Genomic DNA, 23,205 nt, shown 5'->3' with positions numbered 1-23,205 from the left:
TTTTCTCCTGGCTTTCCATCTGATACCAATATGAGGTTAGAATGGAAAATCACTGCCCTGGGCTAGTGGTTGTCCAAGTGGGGACTCCAGTCAGTAGTACCAGCATCCCCTGGATTTGTTAGAAGTGTAAGTTCTAGGGGTTCCTGGGTGCCTCAGTCGGTTGAGCGTTCGACTGCAGTTCAGGTCGTGATCTCGCCGTTTGTGACTTTGAGCCCCATGTTGGGCTCACTGCTGTCGACCTGTCAGCGCAGAGCCCATCTTGGATCCACTGTCCCCCTCTCTCTGCCCCGACCCTGCTTGCAGTCTCCCCAAAATAAGTAAATATTTACTAATAAAAAAAGAAGAAGTTTAAGTTCTTGGGTCTGACTGAAGAACTACAGAATCAGAAACTGGAGGCAGCTGTTTTAGCAAGCCCTCTAGATGATTCTAAATTATGTTAACCAAATTTTGAGAACCACTGCCCTGGGTGAGCCCATGCATTTCCCTGATTTTGGAAACATGTAGAAGACTTGCTTTTTTCTCATCTTCCACCTAAACTCCTGAACACCACCTGCCTAGGGGACGTTCCACTAGAGTGCCTCACCAGCATGCCCAGTGCTCCTGACCCCACTCCCACTTCCCTGAAGCCTTCTCCATCTTAGCAAATGACACCCTTATCCTCCAAGTTGCTGGAGGCAGAAATGTGGAAACCACTCTTTAACTTTTTGAAAATAGGTAACATGCTCAGGTAGCTTAAAACCCAGAAGGTACCAAAAAGCAAACAATGAAAGTCTCCCTTCTGCCCTCATCTCCAATTATAGACTGAATATGCCCCCACCCCAAATTCATATTGATGAAGTCCTGACCCACAATGTGGCTATATTTAGAGACAGCACCTTTAAGGAGGTAAAGTTAAATGAGATAAACGTGGGGCCCAAATCCAATTAAGAGAGGTGTCCTTTTCCCTTAGAAGAGGAGGAAGAGACACCAGGAGTGCATGAGCACACAGGAAAGGCCAGGTGAGAACACAGCAAGAAGGTGGCCATCTGCAAGCCAAGGAGGGAAGTCTCACCGGAAAATAACCCTGCCAGCACCTGAATCTTGCACTTCCAGCCTCCAAACCTGTCAGGAAATACACTTCTGCTGCTTAAGCCCCCCAAGCCTGTGGTATTTTGTTATCGCAGCCTGTGAGGTTTAATTTTATGCGTCACACACAGGGTGGCGAGATATTTGATCAGGCACAGTTATTCTGGGTGTTTCTGTGAGGGTGTTTTAGGATGAGATTAATGTTTAAATTGGTACACTGAGTAAAGCAGTTTGCCCTCCAGGATGAGAGTGGGCCTCATCCATCCGTCAAAGGCCTGAATGGAACAAAAAGGCTGACCCTTCCTCAAGTAAGAGAGAATTCTTCCTGCCTAACTGCCGTCCAACTGGGACATCTACTTGTGCCTTCAGACTCTAACTGAAACATAGGCTCCTCTTGGGGCTTGAGGCTGCTGGCCTTCCAGTGGAACTAAACCATTGACTCTTGGTTCTCAGGCCTTTAGACTTGGACTAGAAGTAACCCATCACCTCTCCTAGCTTGCACTGAACTCACTCCGCAGGTCTGGGGACCTGACAGCCTCCATAATCACATAAGCCAATTCCATATAATAAATTCCCTTTAAGAAGTCTCTTTATATAGATACTAATAGGTATATAGTGTTAATATGTATATAATAAACACAAACATGTACACACACACACACACACACACACACACCCCTTCTGGATCAGCTTTTCTGGAGGACCCAATGCAGCCTTAGCAGACTAAGAATAGATCCCCAGTGTTTTTCACATACACACACAGGCACACACAAAAAAGCACCGTATTTATCAAGATTTTACGTGATAGCTACAAAAACTAGTATTAGCATAGTTTTAATTTGAATTTTTTTATTATGTGTAAAACCGAGTATCTTTTTACAGGTACACATCATTTGCATTTCTTTTCTCGTAAGGTATCAATTGATAGGTTTTGTAGATTTTTCTTTTGGCTTGAAGGAAAGATCTCTCTCTGTGTTTTGAGCTGAAAATATCATTTCTCAGTCTGTCATTTATTTGACTTTTGGATTTGGATTAGGATGTTTCTTCTCACGCAGAATTTGTTTTTGTTTTGTGAAGAAGTTAAATGCCTCAACTTTTTTTCTCATGTGGCTTGTAGATTTTTGAATCGTGATTAGGAATCCTTCCTTATGCCACAGATACCAAGTATTTCCTCCTATTTTCTTCTAAATCTGTCTTGATTTAATTCTTATATTCAACTCTTGATTTATTCAATATGGATCAAGCATGTATTGAAAGTGTGAGATAAGATTCCACTGAACTATTTTCAGTTTGTTTTGAAACCACATGGCCACCGCGTCATTCTTTCATTGTGCTGTGAACCAGGTTTTCCCAGAAAGTTTCTAACGTCGTCTGTTTCAGAAACTAAGTTCTCACAGTTAGCCCTGTTTCTAGAGTTTTCTAGTCTCTTCCCTTGATGTTCTCCTAATTCACAGATCAATATCCCACTATTTACTTATTGAGACTTTATATTATGTATTAACATCTAGTACTAATACTACCAACGTGGAGATCCAGTGTTTTCTGAGCTGCTCGTTTGTGTTTATCTTCCCAAATATACTTTGGCTCAATTTATCTCATTCAAACAAAACAAAAAATAACAGAAACAAATTGTGGTATTTGTATTGGGGTTCTAATCATTTGTAAACTGTCTCAGGGAGAACGGATGGGCACCTCTGTGATAGTCAGGCATCCTGAGAATTGGCTGTCTTTCCGTATACTCATATCTCCTCTGAGGACTTCATTAGCGTTTGTAAAATATTGTTCACATAGGCAGTACAGATTTCTCGTTATTTCTTCCCAGTGATTTTGTTGCTATTGTATGTGTGGCTTCTATTCCTGTATATTCTCTGTCTGGTTGTTATTTGTGTACATAAAAGATAGCAATGGCTGCAGTCAGAACTATGGGACTTGATGTAAATTAAAAACATTAAATTTTAAAAAATAAGAAAAATTGAAAAAACAACAGGAAAAAAAATAATAACTATGGGACTCATTCTTGATGTCCCTCCTGTCTCATCCCTGCTGTAACATCCTTCACCATGTCATGTTGAACTAACCTTCAAAATACCCTCTGCACGTGTCTAAATCCTGCCACCTCCACTAACACCACCCCAGTTCAAGCCATGATGCCCCTCAGGAACAACACAATACCCCTCCTCGACCCTAAACAAAGCAGTCAGAGGGATCTTTTCAAAACAACAAGAGCATCTGGTAATCCCCCTGCCTAAACCATTTCCATGGCTTCCCTTGCACCCAGAAGCAAATGCACCCCAAGGCCCTCTATCACCTGGCTCCCGGCTCCCTCCCTGCCCCCCACCCCCTGGAAACCATCTCTGTTCACAGAACTCCAGCCACAAGGCGTCCTTTGGGTTCAGAAACACTCCCACCAATTTCCTATCCCAGACCCTGCCCCGTTGTTCTCTCTGCCACGAATATTTTTTCTTTCCATTCCTTAGGGGGCGGGCTCCTTCTTATTCACCAGATCTCAGTTTACCTACCACTTCTCGAAGAGGCCTTCTCTGTTCACCCTTTTAATCTCCTCCGAAATACTTAGAACCGTGTTGAATTATATACCTGTTCATCTCTTCACTCATTTTGTGTTTGTCTTTCCCACTAGAGTGTGAACTCCAATGCTATCTGCAAAGTACATGGCCTATAGTAGACAGTCAAGAATATGTACTGAATGAATGAACAAATGGCTTCTCACTTTGTACAGTGAGGGGCTGAGAACGCTTTTACTTTTGTCCTGTTACTCAGCTGTTATTCTGCATTCACATTTTAAATGCACAGTTACTGTGTATCAGATGCTTGTATTTCTTTTCTTTATTTGTATTAAATTTTTTTTAATGTCCTATCTTATTTTTGAGAGACAGAGACAGAGCGTGAGTAGGGGAGGGGCAGAGAGGGAGGGAGACATAAAATCCAAAGCAGGCTCCAGGCTCTGAGCTGTCAGCACAGAGCCTAACGTGGAGCTTGAACTCACAGAGCACGAGATCATGACCTGAGCCCAAGTCGGACCCTTAACTGACTGAGCCACCCAGGCGCCTCTGAAATGCTTATATTCCTAAGTCACAGTCTCCTCTCTAAAGCCTGACTTGCCTATCATAAATCTCTTCCTAGTGCTTGTTCATATATACGCAATATATATGAGGTTATTTTCAAATAATGAAACACATACTGAATGGTAGAGAAAAAGCTGAAGTCATGCATAATTCATGAGAAAAATTTCTCTAAGGATGGTGAAACCATATTTTCTTTATATATTATCTTTTTTACTTTAAAAAAAATCAACTTTTCTCATCAAGAAACGTATATTCTTGTTGTAAAGATTATTAAAAATATGGAGATGGGTATCAGAAATGTAGAAAGTATGAAAGACTTCCATAATCCCCAGTCCCAGAAAGCACAGCCCTGTGGCCATGCTTTGATGTAATAGCCACCTTTCTAGATTTTTTTTTTCTATGCATACCCTGTTTTAGTACTGGCTGAGATTTTGTTATTTTTTTCTTTTTACCGTTCTAGGACCCAATTAGACAAACAATTCTGTAACTTGCTTCATAAAACACCTTGGACATGTTTATGTGCTACAACACCCAGTTCTTCCGTCCTCTTCGATCATTGTCTAATACTTCACTTCGATCATTGTCTAATACTTCACACTTGTGGTCTCTTGACTGTGCCTTTCCCTTCTCACCTGACTGGTAAGGTGGGGAGGGGATGGTCTTGAATTGTCCCTTTTTCTATTTCTAGGACCTCTGCCACACCGGGACCTACAGACCAAAGTCACTGCTCAGGGAGTCCTTTCTCTACTACAACCTCCGTTTTGCCAGAAAAGGTACCTTAGAGCAAATATGAATTTTGTGAGGTACAGATTTGCTTTCATAATTAATGAACTGAATAATCTACTGTATGAAGTGCTGATTTAAAACGTACATGCAGGGACCCCTGGGTGGCTCAGTCATTTAAGCATCCGACTTCGACCCCGGTCATGATCTCTCAGTCCGTGAGTTCGAGCCCCGCGTCAGGCTCTGTGCTGACGGCTCAGAGCCTAGAACCTGCTTCAGATTCTGTGTCTCCCTCTCTCTCTGCCCCTCCCCCACTTGTGCTCTCTATCTCTCAAAAATAAACAAACATTAAAAAAAAAGAAAAGAAAGGATACGCAGGTGATTTTGTGTGGCCTGCTCTAACTAGAATTCAGGCACCAGTGTCACTGTGAGAAGATTGCCCAAAAGAAAATTCTACCTCCACACCCCCACTTCTCGTAACCGTACCTCTTGCACAGAGCCCAACAGTAGCTGAAGCTTATTCCAGTTATGCTTGCCGTGACTGCCACTGATAGGTACTGTTTTTGAGGGGGGGAAAAGAAAAGTGCAAAGGCAGTCATTTTGCCAACATCTGATAGGGACGCGACAAGGCACTAATTGCTAGGCTTACATTTCAGGAAGCAACCTATTTTGTGTTATTGGTGCCAAGGAATACAAGGGCAGTGCATGGTGAATATGCCACTTACAACTGGCATCGATCTGATGTCACATAATCTCCGTGCCAGGTCAGGCTGGGACATGGGACATGTTTAGGTTTTGGCACATTAATTGGGAAAATGAAGGTATTCCTCCCTGCTTCCCACCCCCCCACCCTCCCGCCCAGCCTCTCTCCATTGTCTTTGGTGGTCACAGTCGCTGAGATATTTTGAAAAGTTCTTGGAAAACCTTTGTACTGGCCCCCCGCAGAAACTCATCATGGGGAATTCAAATCCTATCCCACTTGTAAAATTCCAAGGTACGCTTGGCCGTACAATGTTTTTATAGCAAGAACCAGGGCGTAGCCTGAACACTAAGATGCGGGGCTACACTGAGGGTCACCAGAGTTTACAAAAGTGGTTGTAGCAGCAAGGCTATTGAAGAAGACTAGAGTTGTCATGGGCCAGTCTTACATTTAGATGAATGAGTGGTTTAGGGTACTGGGAAGATCTTCTCCTCAATATCACTTTGGCTTGATGTTCAGAATTTCATCACTTCTGACTCCCTGAACCAGACCCCCATTGGCCTCCTTCCCTAATTGGCCTGATATCTGAATTTCTACTAATATCAATATTTCCACTCCTTCAGTATGTATTGCTAAGGATAAAAATGTATCCTGCATTAAGCTTACTAGATCATAAATACATATGACATATGTATGATATGACATACATATACATATCTATCTATACATAGATCATAAATACATATGACATACATACATAAGAGTTCAGGCCTTGAGATCAGAAAGCCTGGCTTTAAATCTCTACTCAGCTACTCACTAGCTGTGCAACCTTGGGTAAGTTACGTATCCCCTCTGTGCCTTCATTTCCTCCTCAGAAAAGGGGGCCTTACGGCCCTCGTTTCATTGGGTTGTCAGGAGAACTGAATACAGTATTACCTACCATACCTAGACATAGAAAGCAATTGGTAAGGTTTACCCTTATTATAATAAATAACATTAGGACAGACAGGACATTAAGCATTATCTGCAGAGGAAATTACTTTTTTGCATGTGTAAAAATCGCTTGCCACAGAAAAACAGGTTTTTTTTCAATGTTTAGAGGGAAAATTGTGTTTTGATTATGTCAACATTCTGCCAGAAAAACACAAGGCCCAGGGTTCAAAAAAATGTTAAATCGGACTTACACGCTAGAACTGCTAATTTTAAGCAGAGTATGAGAAAGAGAGAGTAAGCTGTTTTAAAAAATGAAAATAATTTTAAACTTAAAAAAAATTTTTTTTCAGATATAGAGAGACAGAGTGCAAGCAGGGGACAGGACAGAGAGAGAGAGGGAGACACAGAATCTGTAAGAGGCTCCAGGCTCCAAGCTATCAGCACAGAGCCTGACATGGGACTTGAACCCACGAACTGTGAGATCATGACCTGAGGCCAGGTCAGACGCTCAACCGAATGAGCCACCCAGGCACCCCAAAAATGAAAATAATTTTAAAAGAGCAAAGGGGCTAAGAGCAAGGATAAGTGTGAAAAAAAAAATACATAGTCAAAGAAATATTATAGCACACATGTGACTGATTTTCTTTCCCAGGAGGAAAAAGGCTCATGACCCGGTGAAGGGCAGTTAACAGGGAAAGGCGTGCTAGGTTACCACGACTGTTTTCTGTCTAACTGAATCAGAAATCACTCTTTCTAACTAGCAGAAGGGTTATCAGTTAATCAGTGAGGCCACCGATTTGAACAGAGATCACTTACTCTATGCCAGCCAATAAGCCAAGACTTTCATTGGTCAATTCACTGTCACACCATCCCTACAAGGCAGGTAACTGTAATGACCCTGTTTTTAGGATACAAAAAGAATATGGAAATTGCCACAGCATTGGTCTCTTGTCACGTTCATGATCCTGAAGTTGCCATCGGGGAGAGTCTAGCTCTGAAAATTTCTACTCCGGAAAAAAGAAATCACGATAAGATTCTCATTAAAGCAAGACTTGCCTCTCACGAGTAATGATACCATAAAAAACCAGAGATTATGTCAGTCATTCCCAGGTGTGTGTGTGTGTGTGTGTGTGTGTGTGTGTGTGCGCACGCGTGCGCACTGTGTATGAAAGAATGACTTTCGTTAATTAAGAGAAACAGTGGCTCTGAAAGCTGGAAATAATTTTGTAGAAATAGTTAATTCATTCATTTAAGAAATATTTATTAAGTGCCTGTTGCATACCACCAAGGGGATACCGTGATAAGAGAGACTGATCTGCTCCTTGCCCTCAGATAGTTGAAAGTCTACGGAGTATACCAAGCAACAACAATGAAAGAAAGTGTGAAACAAAGTAGGACAGGAGAATGTCAAGGCTCTGGGGGCATACAGCGTCCTGGTGCATCTCAGAATGCTGTAAGAGTTATCAGGTTCCATGCTTGCACATATATAACACCTGTTTATGTTGAATGTGCTCTTTCACAAGATGGTGACCTTGTATTTGCACCCACTGTATTGCTTTTTGAATGGACTTCAGTTTAAAAGTGGTTTGGATCTGAGCTAGAAGTCCAGTTACTTCTGAATCATTTGTAGTTGAACCCAGATATGATGGCCAGGTTATGATGGCCAACCCAATCAGTTGAACCCAAGTATCATGGCTTCTTCTATAGGGTGTTAGAGGGAATGAAATAAGGATTTGAGGTCCACAGACTCTCCAGTGAGTATCAGTGGGATTCATTTCAGGCTCTAAAGCCTGAACAGTAGCAAAAGTATGGTCTTCTGGAATGACAAGTAAGCAAGGCACACTTGATGAGCGAACAACTTTGTAGAATTGCCATGAGCTAGCTGTATCTAGAGCCACATTAAAAATTGGAACTATGACTTTAAAAGTAGGCTTAAGAGAAGTTATTTAGGGGATGCCTGGGTGGCTCAGTAGTCCAACTGTGCAGCCTGCTTGGGATTCTGTTTCTCCCTCTCTCTCCCCCTCCCCTGTGTGCTCTCCATCTTTCAAAATAAAAGAGAGAGAAAGAGAGAGAGACGGAGGGAGAGAGAGAGAGAGACACTAAAGAGAAAAGTTCTAAAAGATCACATTCATCAGGCCAAGTATAAAGGCTGAATGATCAAGAACAATTAGGCAAACATCTTCATATTCGTAGACTTCTCCGGTTAATGGAGATCACAGGCTTTGGAGGTAAGGTGACCGCAGTTCAAATCCCTGTGCAGCTCACTCTAGCTCTTTAACGCTGGGTGAGTCACTTCACTTTCCTGACTCTTACTTTCATCACATGTAAAATGGGGAGAGTCAAACCCAGCTGGCAGGACTGGCGATAAGGATTCATTAGCACAACGTAGGGACTCGAGACAATCTTGTGCTGTTATTACTAACAGCTAAACTCCTCTAACTTTTGGTATACTATTGGTATACAATTATAACTTTCTCTACACTATCGTTTACTTGAAGTCAGTATTTGGGAGACTTCAAACAATACAGTAGCGTCCTTCACCCATGTGACAAGAAAAGAGGACCGTTTCTCCCCACCTCCACTAAGCAAGCATGAGACCGGATCAGAGAGGTTACTGCTCGAGGTCACAGAGCTGGGCCACTACCAGTTCTCTGCTTTGTGGGAGAGTCCGGTGTAATTGAGTACCTTGGCTTATCTATTCCAGAAACCACCACTGCTGACCAGTCAGGAAACTATTCACTTTAATTCTGGCTCCTGGTCTCTCCCTATTATTCGGGTGTGGGTTTTCCCTTTCTGTGGAAATAGATGGCTGTACCTCATATCTCCTTCCTGCTGTTTCCAGTGATGTTCTGCAAACACAGTCACTTGTGATGTCATGTCTCGTATTTCCGTTGGCCAGCTTCTCTCTCCCTAGTGATTAATGTCAATCATCACTCCCCTGGGATACAATTTTCATGAAGAATCAGCCAAAGAGGTCTGCCTCTTAACCTACAATAACGTTCAATTCCAGTAAAGCCTGGGAGAAGAAAATGGACTAAAAATTGTTTCTCCATTAACTCTAGGTGACCTCCCAAAACTCTGCTTCTTTTCAAGCAAACTTTTGCGATGGGCCAGTTTACCAAAGAATTCACTTTTGTCCCTGAGCTCAAGTCATTCTGTATTCCTATTTATAAAACTATCCTCTAAACTGCACATGTGTGTGCTGTTATAAAATAAAGAATATATTCACTCATTTAATAAATACTTCTTGAGCACCTACTATGTGCCAGATTTGTTCTACGTCCCAAGAAAAAAGTTGTGAAATATCAGTGAAATGAAAAAATCAGCTAAGATGATTATTATGAAATACTCAGCATTAGAATAGTAAGTTAGACAGGCAAAGAAAAATTATACAATCAAGATACGTTTGAGGAAACTCTCTACGTGGTATTAGCTGACGTCTCTCAAACCAAACCCCCAAAAACCCAGCCACACTTTTGATCAACCCTTCATTCATTATATACGATAGTGATTATGAACTTGGACTAAATTACTGGAACAGAATCTCAATCCTATCTCTCACTAGTTGAGGGACCTTTGTCCTTTGTCAAATTATTTAACCTTTTACTCCTCAATATCCTTATGTGTAAAATGAAATTACAGCCTCATATAGCTGTTGTAAGAATTAAGTACTGTATAATTGTACATGGTCTGGCACGTGATAAGTACTCAATAAATGATGATGATGATTTGGACCTGAATGATTTAGATAAATAGCTCATGGTCCTAAGGTAAGATTTCAAACATCTTCCTAAATTTTTTAAGCCTTGTTTATAGATATAAATTCAGAGGCAAGACAATACACTTGAGAAAGGTTGAGCAGACTTGCTGAGGATAAGAAATTCAGAAACCCAGGCTCCTGACCACGTGGCAAGGTCACCAAGAGATACTTTGTATTTTCCTTCCTTATCAGCTCTTGTTTGTGTCAGGAGCAATTGTAAAGAACAGTAAACAGAGTTCATCTTTTAAAATCAAGTCCTAGGGGTGCCTGGGTGGCTCAGCTGGTTAAGCGTCTGACTTCAGCTCAGGTCATGATCTCACGGTCTGTGAGTTCAAGCCCCGCGTGGGGCTCTGTCCTGACAGCTCAGAGCCTAGGGCCTACTTCGTGTTCTCTGTCTCCTTCTCTCTGCCCCTCCCCCGCTCATGCTGTCTCTCTGTCTCTCAAAAATAAAGAAACATTAAATAAAATTAAAAATAAATAAAAATAAAAAATAAAATCAAGTCCTAGAAAGAAAGGTAAGGAGGGAGAAGACACAGAGGAGACTTGTATCCCTACATAAAATAATTTCTACGCTGTCAGCTTATCTTTATGAGAAAGGTTCAAATTAAAAGGGAGAATATTTGTTTACTAGGAAATTTTGAAAAGTGCCATTGTTTTCTTTTATCCTTTGTAAACTTTATTCCTCTTACTGATGTATAATTTACATATAATAATATATTAGTTTCAGGTATTCAACAGAATGCTTTATTGTATGTATATATTATGAAATGATCAACACAGTAAGCCTAGTTAACATCCATCCCCACTCAGAGTTACATTGTTCCCCCTTGCGATGACCTTTAACACCTACTCTCAGCAAGTTACAAATGTACTAACTGTAGTCACCATGCGACATCACATCCCAAGACTTACTTATCTTACAACTGGAGCTTTGTATCTTTTGCCCACCTTTACTCATTTTGCCCACCTCCCTCCCCCACCTCTGGCAACCACCAGTCTGTTCTCTGTATCTATGAGTTCAGTTCTGTGGGTTTCTTTTTTTTTTTTTTTTAGATTCCACCCATAAGTGAGACCGTCTGGGATTTGTCTTCCTTTGTCCGACTTACCTCGCTTCGCAAAATGCCCTCAAGGTCTGTTCACATTGCCACAAGCTTTCCTTCTTTTTTATGGCTGAACAGTATTCCCTTGTATGTGTACCACGGCCTCTTTAGGCATTCATCTATCAATGGACACAGGTTGCTTCCATATCTTGGCCATTAGTGGTAATACTGCAAGGAGCATGGGGGTGCAGGTAACTTTTTGGGTTAGTGTTTTCAGGTCCTTCAGATGAATACCCAGAAGTGGAATTGCTCGATCCCTACTTCTATTTTTATTTATTTACTTTTTAATGTTTATTTTTCAGAGAGAGAGAGAGAGAGCAGGAGAGGGGCAGAGACAGTGGGTAACAGAGGATCCAAAGTAGGCTCTGTGCTGAGAGCGGAGAGCCCGATGCAGGCCTCAGACTCACGAACTGTGAGATCATGACCTGAGCTGAAGTCAGAGGCTTAAGTGACTGAGCCACCCAGGAGCCCCTGTTTCTAATTTTTAATTTTTAAACTTTCCTATGGTGCTTCATGGCTACACCAATTTACACTCCCATGGTAACAGTGCACAGAGCTTCCCATTTTTCCATATCCTCCCCAAACTTGTTATTTATCTTTTTAATAAAAGCCATTTTAACAGGTGTAAGGTGATACCTCATTGTGGTTTTGATTTGCATTTCCCTGATGATTAGTGATGTTGAGCACATTTTCATGTACCTGCTGGCCATCTGTGTATCCTCTTTGGAAAAGTGTTTTTTCAGATCCTCTAACCATTTTTTTACGCTTATTTATTTATTTTGAGAGAGAGAGAGAGAGATAGAGCATGTGAGTGGGGGAGGGGCAGAGAGAGTTGGAGAGAATTCCAAGCAGGCCCCACACTGTCAGTGCAGGGCCTGATTCAGGGCTCGAACTTACAAACCTTTTCTGAGATCGTGACCTGATCGTGATGAGATCACGACCTGAGCAGAAACCAAGAGCCAGATGCTTAACTGACTGAGCCACCCAGGCACCCCAGACACTCTGACCATTTTTTCATTGATTTTTTTTTAATTTTTGCTTTTGAGTTGTAGGAGCTCTTTATATTTTGTTGGATATTAACCCCATATCAAATATATATGATTTGCAAATACTTTCTCCCATTACATAGGTTGCCTGTTCACGTTGATGGTGTCCTTTGCTTACAGAACCTTTTTAGTTTGATGGAGTCTTACTTGCTTATTTTTGCTTTTCTTGCTTTTGCTTTTGGTATCAAATCCAAAAAGTCATCATCAAGACCAACATCAAGGAGCTTACTCCCTGTTTCTTCTAGGACATTTATGATGTCAGGTCTTAATACTCAAGCCTTTAATCCCTTTGTGTTGATTTTTGTGTGTAATGCAAGATAAGGATTCACCTTCATTCTTTTGTGTGTGGCTGTCCAGTTTTCCCAATATCACGTATTGAAGAGATCATCCTTTCTCCACTGTATATTCTTGGCTCTTTGCCCTAAGTGAATTGACTATGAACATGGGTTTCATTTCTTTTCATTTATGTATCTGTAAAAGTACTATATTTTTGCGTCATTTTAAAGTAAAAGTTCTAGAATATTTTCCATTGGAATGAGCTAATAATTTGATTTTGTGGTATTTTTTTCCATTCCTTGCTAAATTTACAGCAACTCCCAGACACTGGGATTGCGAGAAATTTTCTTACATGATGAAAAGAAAGGTTGTGTATTAGGAGACTTATGTTTTAGTAAATTATTTTGAAGGTTTAAGAAAAAGATCTAAATGTCATCCTTTAAAACTGAGCATTTTACAGGTGTTTCTGTTTTCCCATCTTTATACTGTTTATACTTCTTATGAATTCCGGTAATACAGTTGGAGAATGGCACCATTGGTCCATTCGGGTCAACAACTTTTTTAGGAAATTCCAGTCTTACCAAGTCATTTTTCCCTCTACAAGAGAAATATTTGCATTAATATTTCAAGAGTAGTGGATACTTGTAGCATTTTGCTATTCGGTCCCTGGTATTGGTAGCCTTTGTATTTCCCATCCAGAGTGCCAGCCCAGCAAGCAACAGAAATCTCCACTTCTGGGACATGGGCAAATATACATTTATTGTATCTTTTACTGAAATTGCCATTTCCTTCTCTTGAAATTAGCACACTCTAGCTAGCTTCTTCCTGAGGGCTGGTGAAGAAACACGTACTTCTGAACCACCCAGGATTAAACAATTCCCTCTGCCTCTCCCCCCACCCGGCTTGTCCCCTCACGCGCTCACATGCTCACACACACCCTCCCTGGGGTCTGGCTTGTCTAACGCCAAATTTGCCTCCCAAGGCAAAGGTAAGCATCTCCTCCTTGTCTTTGGCCAAAGTGAAGGAGAAAGGATTGAGAAATCCCTCCCCAGACTGGTGCTTCCCACTCCCCGCCCCGTGCCCCGTCCCCCGCGCGGGTCCAGGACTCTCCCCGGGCACTCCACCCCCTACTGTCCTCTCCCCTGTATCTCTAAACCTAGGAGCAGTCTGGGCACCAAAGTCCCCGCCCCCTCTCGCGGCCAAGAGCAATTCTTAACCTTTTTTGGGCCGGGGACCTACAAAACACGGTGGACCCTCTCCGGATGGGGGCAGAGATTGGGGGCGGGGGGCGCGGAAAGGGCTTGAAAGCTTTGCAAAACTTTCGAAAGGACGGGGATCTGAAGCACACCCCCAACTGCCAGATTAAGAACCCCTGAATCTTAAGAATCTCTGAAACTGTTGACTTAGGGCCATTAAACCGAGAGTGGAGCTCAGATGCCACATTTAGTCCCTAGTGAGAGACTGTAGGAGGGCCGGGCGCTCCTGCTCGCGGCCACTTTCACTTGTAAGAAACCCAAAGAATGGGCTAGATGGGGGACAGAAAGTCCCAAGGAGGGGACGAGAGAAGAGGGAGACGGCTGTTGTAAAGACACGGAGGCAGAAGGGAGCCAAGGGAAGGGAGAAATAGGGGAAACTGGGGCACCGCGGGAGAACCGGGCACAGAGCCGGCGCGGCAGAGAGGCAAGGGCGAGGAAGAGAAAACAGAGCTTCTGAAGGCAGAAATGGAGCAGAGACAGGAGAGGGGTCGAGAAACCGAGAGCGCCTGGAAAGGGAGAGAACTTTCTGTGCTCTCCGGCCCCAGGGCTGGGGGTCTCAGCAAAGCTGATGCCCGCGAGGCGGCAGGGAGCGCGAGCCGCTGGCCGCGAGCTCCCGGCGCCTCCGGCCTCCGCCTTCTGCAGCCCGAGGCCGGCCGCGAGACTCGCACGGGCCGGCCGAGGAGGGGACTCCTCCGTCTGGAAGGAGGCGGTCCCCGCTCGCTGCGCTTTCCCCTCCCCTCTCCTCTTAGAGGCGGGCACCCGGGGTACTTGAGCGGCGGAGGACCCGCGGCCCCCCCGCCCCCGCCCCCCCAGCCCCCCATTCAAGAAGCAGCTCCGCTATCCCCGCCAGCAAAGGGCGCCCGGCGCGCCTCGGAGCGCACGTTCCGCGCCTTCTCCTGCCCGCTCCTTGGACATTATGCGGCCGAGCAGTCGAGCCCCAGTCCTCCTCCTCTTGCTGCTCCTCCGGCTCCTCCTGCGGCCCGAGCGGCTCAGCTCTCGGCAGGCGGCGGCGTTGCTCAGCCGAGCGCAGACGGGACCCTCGCGGCGAGACCTCAGCGACTCCTAAAGTCAAAAGTTGGCGGCGGGCGCCAGGCTCCGCGGGCTCACCGCGGCCGCTGCCTCGCGTCGCCGCCGCAGCCAGGGAGGGCAGGAGGGAGGGGGGTGGGAGCAACAGGGGAGGGGTGGGAAGCACCATGCAGTTTGTATCCTGGGCCACACTGCTAACGTTCCTGGTGCGGGACCTGGCCGAGATGGGGAGCCCAGACGCCGCGGCGGCCGTGCGCAAGGACAGGCTGCACCCGAGGCAAGGTAATGAGACTCCGGCCATCGCGACCCCTCCGCCCCAGTCGCCACCTCCCCAGCGTCTGCGCCCGACAGCGGGCACCCCGCAGCGGAGGGCCTCTCTCTTTTTCCTAGAAAGAATTATCTCCGGCTTTGCCGCCTCTCCCTTCTTTAGGTCATTCCCAGCCAATTTCTAGAGAGAGCCACTGTAGAGTAGACTTGGTCTCCCCCACCCCGCTTTGCTGGTAGTTTGATCTTTCCCCTTCCCCACCTCCAGGGCCCAAACTATAGTTACTTAGTAACTGGGGGTAGCAGATACTGACTTGTTTTATTTTATTCAGATTATTTGTCAGAATACGAAATGTATCTCATGTATTTTGACTTGTTCACGGTCTGATTCCAAATGGTGTAGCCTCAGCGTCGAGCACAGTTCCTGGCTATTCCTGGCACATAGTAGGTGCTCAGCAAATATTTGTGCACTGGCTGAGGGTGAAGGCGTGGGCTCAAATGGGCAAAAAAAATAACTGCTGGAAAATAACCCGGGACAAAGCCCCTTCATGTTTAAACTAAAACTTGCGGGAAATTGGTTTGCGGAAAATTGAATTATTGCTTCATGTGTCTCTGCTTCTCCCTGCAGTGAAATTATTAGAGACCCTGAGCGAATACGAAATCGCGTCTCCCATCCGAGTGAACGCTTTCGGAGAACCCGTTTCTACGAACGTGCACTTCAAAAGGAGGCGCCGGAGCATTAACGCTGCCTCTGACCCCTGGCCGGCCTCTGCCTCCTCTTCCTCCTCCTCCTCTACCTCCGACCAGGAGCATTACCGCCTCTCTGCCTTCGGCCAGCAATTTCTATTTAATCTCTCCGCCCATTCCGGATTTATCGCTCCACTGTTCACTGTCACCCTTCTCGGGACGCCCGGGGAGAACCAGACAAAGTTTTATTCTGAGGAGGAAGCGGAACTCAAGCACTGCTTCTACAAAGGCCATGTCAATACCAAGTCTACCAAGTCCCAGCACACGGCGGTCATCAGCCTCTGCTCAGGAATGGTGAGTTGGTGCCCGCTCCTCTCCCCCCCCCCCCCCCTCCCGCCTCTTCACAAGTTTCTGGAAGACTTCACTGCTCTCTCTTCTAAGACCCTCACTGCGCCGAGTTTCCAGTCTGGCTCTAAATGCCCGCTGGAAGCTAGTTTGCATCCAGCGGTTTGGATGACTAGCCCAGTGCGTGCGCTTACATTGGAGAGGAGCGCACGCATCCGCTCCCAGGGGTTCCGTGTGTTTTGGGGCTTTCTAGAGTCCGAACCGAGCTCCGCTGCTCCTTGCCCAGCGCTAGCAGGCGGCTTGGAAGTCGGTTTCCAAACTCCAGAGTTGCCTGCCCTTCCTTGTAGCAAACACAGCCGCCCAGGAGCGGAGCAGCTGAGCGCAGGCAGGACCCGACTCCTTATTGGCGCGTCTCGAGTCAGGGGTGTGGGCTGAGGATCCCCAGCCTCGGGTATGGGGAGTTCCTTCTGTGTGTCGTGGAGGGCGGTGCGTAATCTAGAGTCCCCGCGATCTCTCTGGGCCTCTTTTCACGCGCCAGGAACCCTGAGGCTGAACAGGATTGACAGGGAACAGGTCCGTCCTAGGAACGGAAGGGTGGGCCAAGGACTCCGGAGGCGGGGAAGAGGGCGGAGCCTGCCCCGGACGCTTTGAATTAGGGTAAAACTCGGAGTGGGGGTGTGGCGCAGTCCGACTCTGCACCCTGCTGGCGGGGTAGCCCCTAAGAAACAGAAATAGTGGGAGAGAGCCCGCAGAGGCTGCCCGGACGAGAGTTAGGTTCTTTTGGGTTTTCTGCCACCCATACGGGTTCCAGAGAGTCGAGAGACGGAGCCTACAACGCACGTTTCCCCTACAGAAGGAGAACGAGAAGGCGCGAGGCGGCCACCTCCCTGCGCTGCAAAATACGCATTTAGCAGGGTTTCCGAAAGGGTGCCTCGACCCCCTTTTGACCTCCCCTCCCCTCCCCACTTGCTCTCCAGTTGGTCCGATAAGGCATTCGCTTTCTTCCCCAGCACATTTGAAGACATGCTCTAAAGTTCTGACCCCAGCGAAAGTGATCCTTGACTTTTCCAAACGATGTGCGTTCCTAACACGCGCGTGTGACGCAGAAACTTTCCCGGGTCAGGCTCTCCCAGCGCACGGCGTTGTGCGCACTGCTCCCCCCCATGATGCGTTTACTCTTCCCCTGAGGACCCACATTCCCCATCACCTTTTCTAAGGGGAGCACGGATAACTTACCGGGCCACTTGGCTGCCCCTGCCGAGCGCTGTCGTTGGTGGATCCTGCGTCCCCGGTTGGGATGTCGCATCTGTCTCCACTGCTCAACGGAAGGGTCCGGTGGGGGAACGAGGCAAGCTTGAAGAGTAGGACTGGGAAGGTTTTAGCCTGCTGGGATACGAGCACAGCGATGAGCCCCTCCAGCCCCCAGCAAAGCGCCAGGAGCTGCGGCTCGGCTCGTTGTTGAGATTGTTTGGGGGTGGGCGGAGACGGCAGTTTGACGCGCGGGGGGGTAAGGGGGTGCTGCCGTGAGTCATCGCCGCCCCAAGACCTAGGGCCAAAGCGCAGGAATCCTTCCATTCTGCCGAAGGTTATGGCTGGGGTGGGCATAAACCAGGCACTGGAACCCAGGTCATCAGAACACCCCTAGATCCGAAGGTTGTAAACACCAATTCCAGAACTTTAGGAATGGTGCTGAGTATGTACGTAAAGTTTGTAAACAACCTTCACTCCTCCTCCCTCTCCGCCTCCACACCCCGCGGAGTGGCCCCAGCAGTTGTATAAATACTTTGCTGCGCAGGACCTTAATTTCTGTTGCCAATTTTAGGTGATATCTCGCAGCAACTGGTAACTCTCTTAGGGAACTGAGGGCCGGCCGGGACTTTAGAATGATTGTATAGACCGTGACAAACCCATGTATATTGCATTTAATTTGCAATCTGCCTCTCTGGGGAGGGAAAGGTCCAGAACACATCTTAAGGATAGGTGCACTGGCTGTTTCTTTCAGGGATTAACCTAGCTCCAAAAACCTCATCCCTCTGTCTCCCTTCTCGAATTTATCTTTCCTCCCAAGACTTCCCATTACCGTTTCTACACCGGAAGTATCATGGCGTTCCTAGTGGAAATATTTCCACCCGGGAATTCTTTCACTCTTTAGAATGAACCACACCAATCTATTCCCCCTCCCCTCAACCCGGAACACACACACACACACACACGCGCGTGCACACACACACACACACACACACACACACACACACCCTACCAGTCGGTTATCAGTTTTCCTGAATTCCATCTCAGATGTGTCTCTCACTGGTCTGAACAGGCCCTACCCTAATTCTAGACCTCCTTCACTTCTCTGCCCCTCGCTCATTTAGGACTGTTGTCTCAGAAATATTTCCATGTGGTCTGTCCTCCTCCAGTCTTCCCTCTCTAATCCCTGCCAAACACCGCTAACAGATTAAGGGTGACTAGGTATAAGATCACATTACTCCTCTGTTCACTCACTCTACATAGCTCCCCATTGCTTAGTGAACAACTACTGATTTCATCATCTGACACTTGAGACCATTTACGGCATCCCTCCTCATGCCTTGCACATCTACCCGCCAGGCTCATCTCTCAGGCTTTCCTCCACAAATTCTGGGTATTGGGCAATCTTCTTTTGCAGATTTTCTCAGAGTTTCTCTCCCACCCCAGTCCTATGTCATTGCCTTTGGGTCTCTGGGTTTACTCGGTCATGTCCCCCAGCATCACATGCTCAAATCCTACCCTTCTTTTAAAGTAACTTACATAGCTTCTTCCCCGGGAAACCTTGTCCTTCAGCCACTGTTCTCTTTCCCTCTTCACCTGCACACACACTTATCTGTACCTCTCTTATGATGCTGAGTATGCTGTCTCTTGTGTTGTGGTTCTTGGTGCACATGATCTATCCCTTCCTCCTTCGCAGCAGGGACAACATTGGTGCCTTTCTCTCCCCTGTTGGAGCCTTGTATATTGTAGGTACTTAGTACCTATGTTTGAATAAATGGTCACTTTAACCAAGAAAGGACTACTCTTTGATCAAACATTCTTCTCTGAATCAACAACAAAATTAATTTGACCTCGTAAGGATGACATTTATTGGACTCTTATGTGTCTTGCACTGTAATAAGTACTTTTTGTATGCATCATCTCATCCCATCCAAATCCTCATAACAGCCCAGTTCTGAAAACAACCAATTTTACAGATGAGGAAGGACACTGAGGCTTGGAGAGTTGGAGGCTTGCCCGAGGTCTCCTACCTACTAAGTGACAGAGTTGGGGTTCCCACCTTATCTTTCTGACCCATGCTCCTAACCATGGGCCAGAGACTGAATCTCTGTTCCTAAAAAGACTTTCAAAAAAAATTTTTTTTTACTAAAGTTTATTTATTTTAAGAGAGACAAGGTACAAGTGGGTGAGGAGCAGAGAGAGACGGAGAGAGAGAGAGAGAGAGAGAGAGAGAGAGAGAGAGAGAGAATCCCAAGCAGGCTCCGTGCTGTCAGCGCAAAGTCCAAGGCAGGGCTCAATCTCAGAAAATCATGTGAGACTGTGACCTGGACCAAAATCAAGAGTCGGACACTTAACTGACTGAGCCACCCAGACGCCTCTCAAAGTTCTTTCCAAAAAGGTGCTGGACTAAAATCCAAATTCCTGAGTTCTAGATTCAGCATTGGACACTATTAAGATTCAACCTGAAGCACGATTCAGCTGCTTCTGTATCACTGAAGAGGGACTTTAGACAAGTCACTTCCTCCCTCTGGGCCTTCATCTCCTCTTTTCTAATCAAAGGTGTCAGATCACATGAGCTCCCAAGTTCTTTCCTAGTCTTTATGACCTGTCTCTGGTAGGTTTCACGTGTTATAGTAAGCTTCCTGCTGTGTGCTCAGAGAACACAAGAGTTGTTTATATATATTTTTAATGTTTATTTATTTATTTTTGAGAGAGAGAGAGAGAGAGAGAGAGAGAGAGAGAGAGAGAGAGAATGAGTGGGGAACAGGGAGAGAGATAGAGGGAGACACAGAATTCGAAGCCGGCTCGAGACTCTGAGCTGTTAGCACAGAGCTCCACACAAGGCTCGAACTCCTGAACCGAGAGATCATGACCTGAGCTGAAACCAAGAGTCAGACGCTCAAGGGACTGAGCCACCCAGGTGCCCCACACACATTCTGTCCTGGCGGCTGGTGGCTAACACAGCAACACAAAAAGCCACTAAGGTGTTACAGTTCCTTACAAAGGGTCCTTTTGCTAAGCACTTTCCATGCATTATCCCATTTATTCTGCACAGTAAGGCTTTACAGTATGTATTTTTATCACCAATTGATGAACAAGGAAGCTGAAACTCAGAGCGATTAAGGAACTTGCCCAGGGTGGATGGGTGAGTGGCAGCATTGGGAACCTAAGGCATCCTGACTCCAGGCATCACTCCCTATTGCACAGGGAGGGGGTGCAGAGACGCTCATGTGCCAATGTCACAGGCAGCACCACGTGGAGTGCCTGTGATCAGTATATGCTCTCTGAATTTGAATTAATGATAAGGCCTCCACAGGTCAGCTTTTCCCTGGGAAGCTCACACTTTTCCCTAAGTTTCTGGGCTATCTTAACACAAAGAAGAATGCTCTCTTTCCTTTAAAAGTGAGTGTGATGAGAATTTGAGCACCAGGGAAGGATTTCTTAGAAACAGATTTGGATAGCAGTTGCAATAGAGTCAAATGAAGAAGGTACGGACCTGGCCTGGCGGATTGAAAATAAACTGCTTCTCCAAATATGTCGGCAGCAAGTTCCATTCAAGCAGCCCTCATGGGGAAGGGATTGGGTGAAACGGCACCTTGTCTACTTGACAATGTTCCTTTTCTTTCCCTCCTTCTGGTTGAGTTATATTAAATCAGCCTCTCCCCTCTCTTCATTTGCAGCTGGGCACATTCCGGTCCCATGATGGGGATTATTTTATTGAACCACTGCTGTCCATTGATGAACAAGAAGACGAAGAGGAACAAAACAAACCCCACATTATCTATAGGCACAGCATCCTGCACAGAGAGCCCTCAACAGGAAGGCAGGCGTGTGACACCTCAGGTATTTCCTTCTCACTTAAGCAGAGATCCCAGCTCTGCGAGATGGGTTAGTGGCCACACTACAAACACGTAGCTCTTTGACAGGATGCAAAGTGCTACCACGTACGTTGTCTTGGATTCAGTCTTCAAGCGAGGTATGTATAGCCCCATGGCACAGGTGTGGAAGCTGAAAAGAGGTTTAGTAACTTGTCCAAGGTAGCACGGCTGGGAACTCACCAAGTTCGGGTACAAGCTCAACTAGCTTCAAGCTCTCTGTGGGCAAAGCTGCCTCTCATTGAAGTTGCTGATTTTTAGGATCAAGTGTTAGTAACGTCTTCAGGCTCTTGTGGCCATATCCTCAATCAGCCATCGCTCGTGTTTCCCGGGTGTTCTGGTGTTTTCTGTTCATGGGGGGATTTGGTTTTGTTTTGTTTTTTTTTTTTAAACCATGTAGGGTTATGAAAAAGTGAAAAAGTCTCACAAGTAGAACTCCGAAAAACCTCTGTGTGTTTATAGGAATTTTTCCCATCAACTTCGGTTTTCGCCATTGCTCTGTGACTTTGGGAAATAAGCAAATGGAAGTGTAGATTGCATTTCTGGGTTTGTGTCAAATGCGTATATGCCCACCCCTAGACTCCTGCCCATGCTGGACAGTTTCCTTGAGGCTTTGCGCTAATGTGCCTGGCCATTGTCAGACATGTGTCATTCTGGGCACCTTGAAAAACTTATGCTGTGTGTGTTGCTCAGTCTCTAGCCATGAGGCAACTCTTCACCCGCTTTGAAGCCTGGTCACTTTCTCAGCTTATCACTAAAGATCGTCCTTCAGGGGCGCCTGGGTGGCTCAGTCAGTTAAGCATCCGACTTTGGCTCAGGTCGTGATCTCGCGGTCCGTGAGTTCGAGCCCCGCGTCGGGCTCTGTGCTAACCACTCACAGCCTGGAGCCTGTTTCAGATTCTGTGTCTCCCTCTCTCTGACCCTCCCCTGTTCATGCTCTGTCTCTCTCTGTCTCAAAAATAAATAAACGTTAAAAAAAATTAAAAAAAAAAAAGATTGTCCTTCAGTTTGATCCTGTTTTAGGATGTTTGTTAAAATACTCTTTTTGTTGTTGTTGTTCTTCCGACTTTATGTTTCTGAAACTTTATCCTTCTTCCTCTTCTTTATTTTTTAAAAGCTGCTTCTCCAAATCATATAACTTCCCAGGGTCTTTCTGGCATCTCCGAAATAGAGCTCAAAACCGGCAGGGGGTTCCCAAAATGCTTCCCAAGTGAGTCCTTATCTCATCCTATTATCTGTATCAGGTTCTTCTGCTGTGACACGGTGGTATCCTATTGCGTCCTGGAATTGTGATTTCTAAAGTGAAATCTTTCAGTGAAAGATAACACTGGCTCCTTATGACCTGGAGTAGTCATGTCATAAGTTGTGTGGTGTGGTAGCTCATGTCGCACCGTGTTCCCACTGCCAGGGCTAAATGGAATATAAGTGAAATATCGTGTCAGTTAGACTCACTGGAGAGCCAGGGCGAGGGAGAGCCGGTGGAAAGAGTGGTGTGCTCAGAAACAATAGTGCCAGCAACTTGCGCCCTTCCTGGCTGCCATTAACTTTAGCGGTTGTTTGGACCACGCTCGTGAGAACAGTGTCCTTTGCTTCTTGACTTTCCATATCAGAATTAGCAAGTGTTCATCTTATATATGTGTACAAACCTATACATAGCGTGTGATAGAGAGGAAAGATGTGATTCCTCCCCTTTTATCTTACTAATGTATGTTCGAAAGATACCCAACTGGTACGTTCATTGATCAGTTTATTGAACAGTGGCACCTGGTGACATTCTTCTGCCCTAAAGGGACAGCAAACCAAGATTTAAAACAAAAC

The 23,205-nt window shown here is 45.7% G+C and overlaps 1 protein-coding gene across 4 annotated transcripts in view; it reads left to right on the top strand.

Moving 5' to 3' along the window:
- The first annotated feature begins 15,132 nt into the window (after positions 1–15,132).
- ADAMTS9 (ADAM metallopeptidase with thrombospondin type 1 motif 9) overlaps positions 15,133–23,205 on the top strand; it is a 162,490-nt gene continuing 154,417 nt past the window's right edge. For all 4 annotated transcript variants that reach the window (XM_047850811.1, XM_047850812.1, XM_047850813.1 and 1 more), the window contains exons 1-3: positions 15,133–15,250; positions 15,861–16,273; positions 21,193–21,355. In XM_047850811.1, coding sequence (XP_047706767.1) covers positions 15,136–15,250; positions 15,861–16,273; positions 21,193–21,355 — 691 coding nt within the window. In that variant the 5' untranslated portion in view covers positions 15,133–15,135. The remainder of the gene's footprint in view (positions 15,251–15,860; positions 16,274–21,192; positions 21,356–23,205) is intronic.

The sequence above is a fragment of the Prionailurus viverrinus genome, chromosome A2, assembly GCF_022837055.1.
Source record: "Prionailurus viverrinus isolate Anna chromosome A2, UM_Priviv_1.0, whole genome shotgun sequence".
NCBI lineage: Eukaryota > Metazoa > Chordata > Mammalia > Carnivora > Felidae > Prionailurus > Prionailurus viverrinus.
The sequence above is the reverse complement of the archived record's forward strand: the minus strand, read 5'-3'. Positions and strand labels throughout refer to the sequence as shown.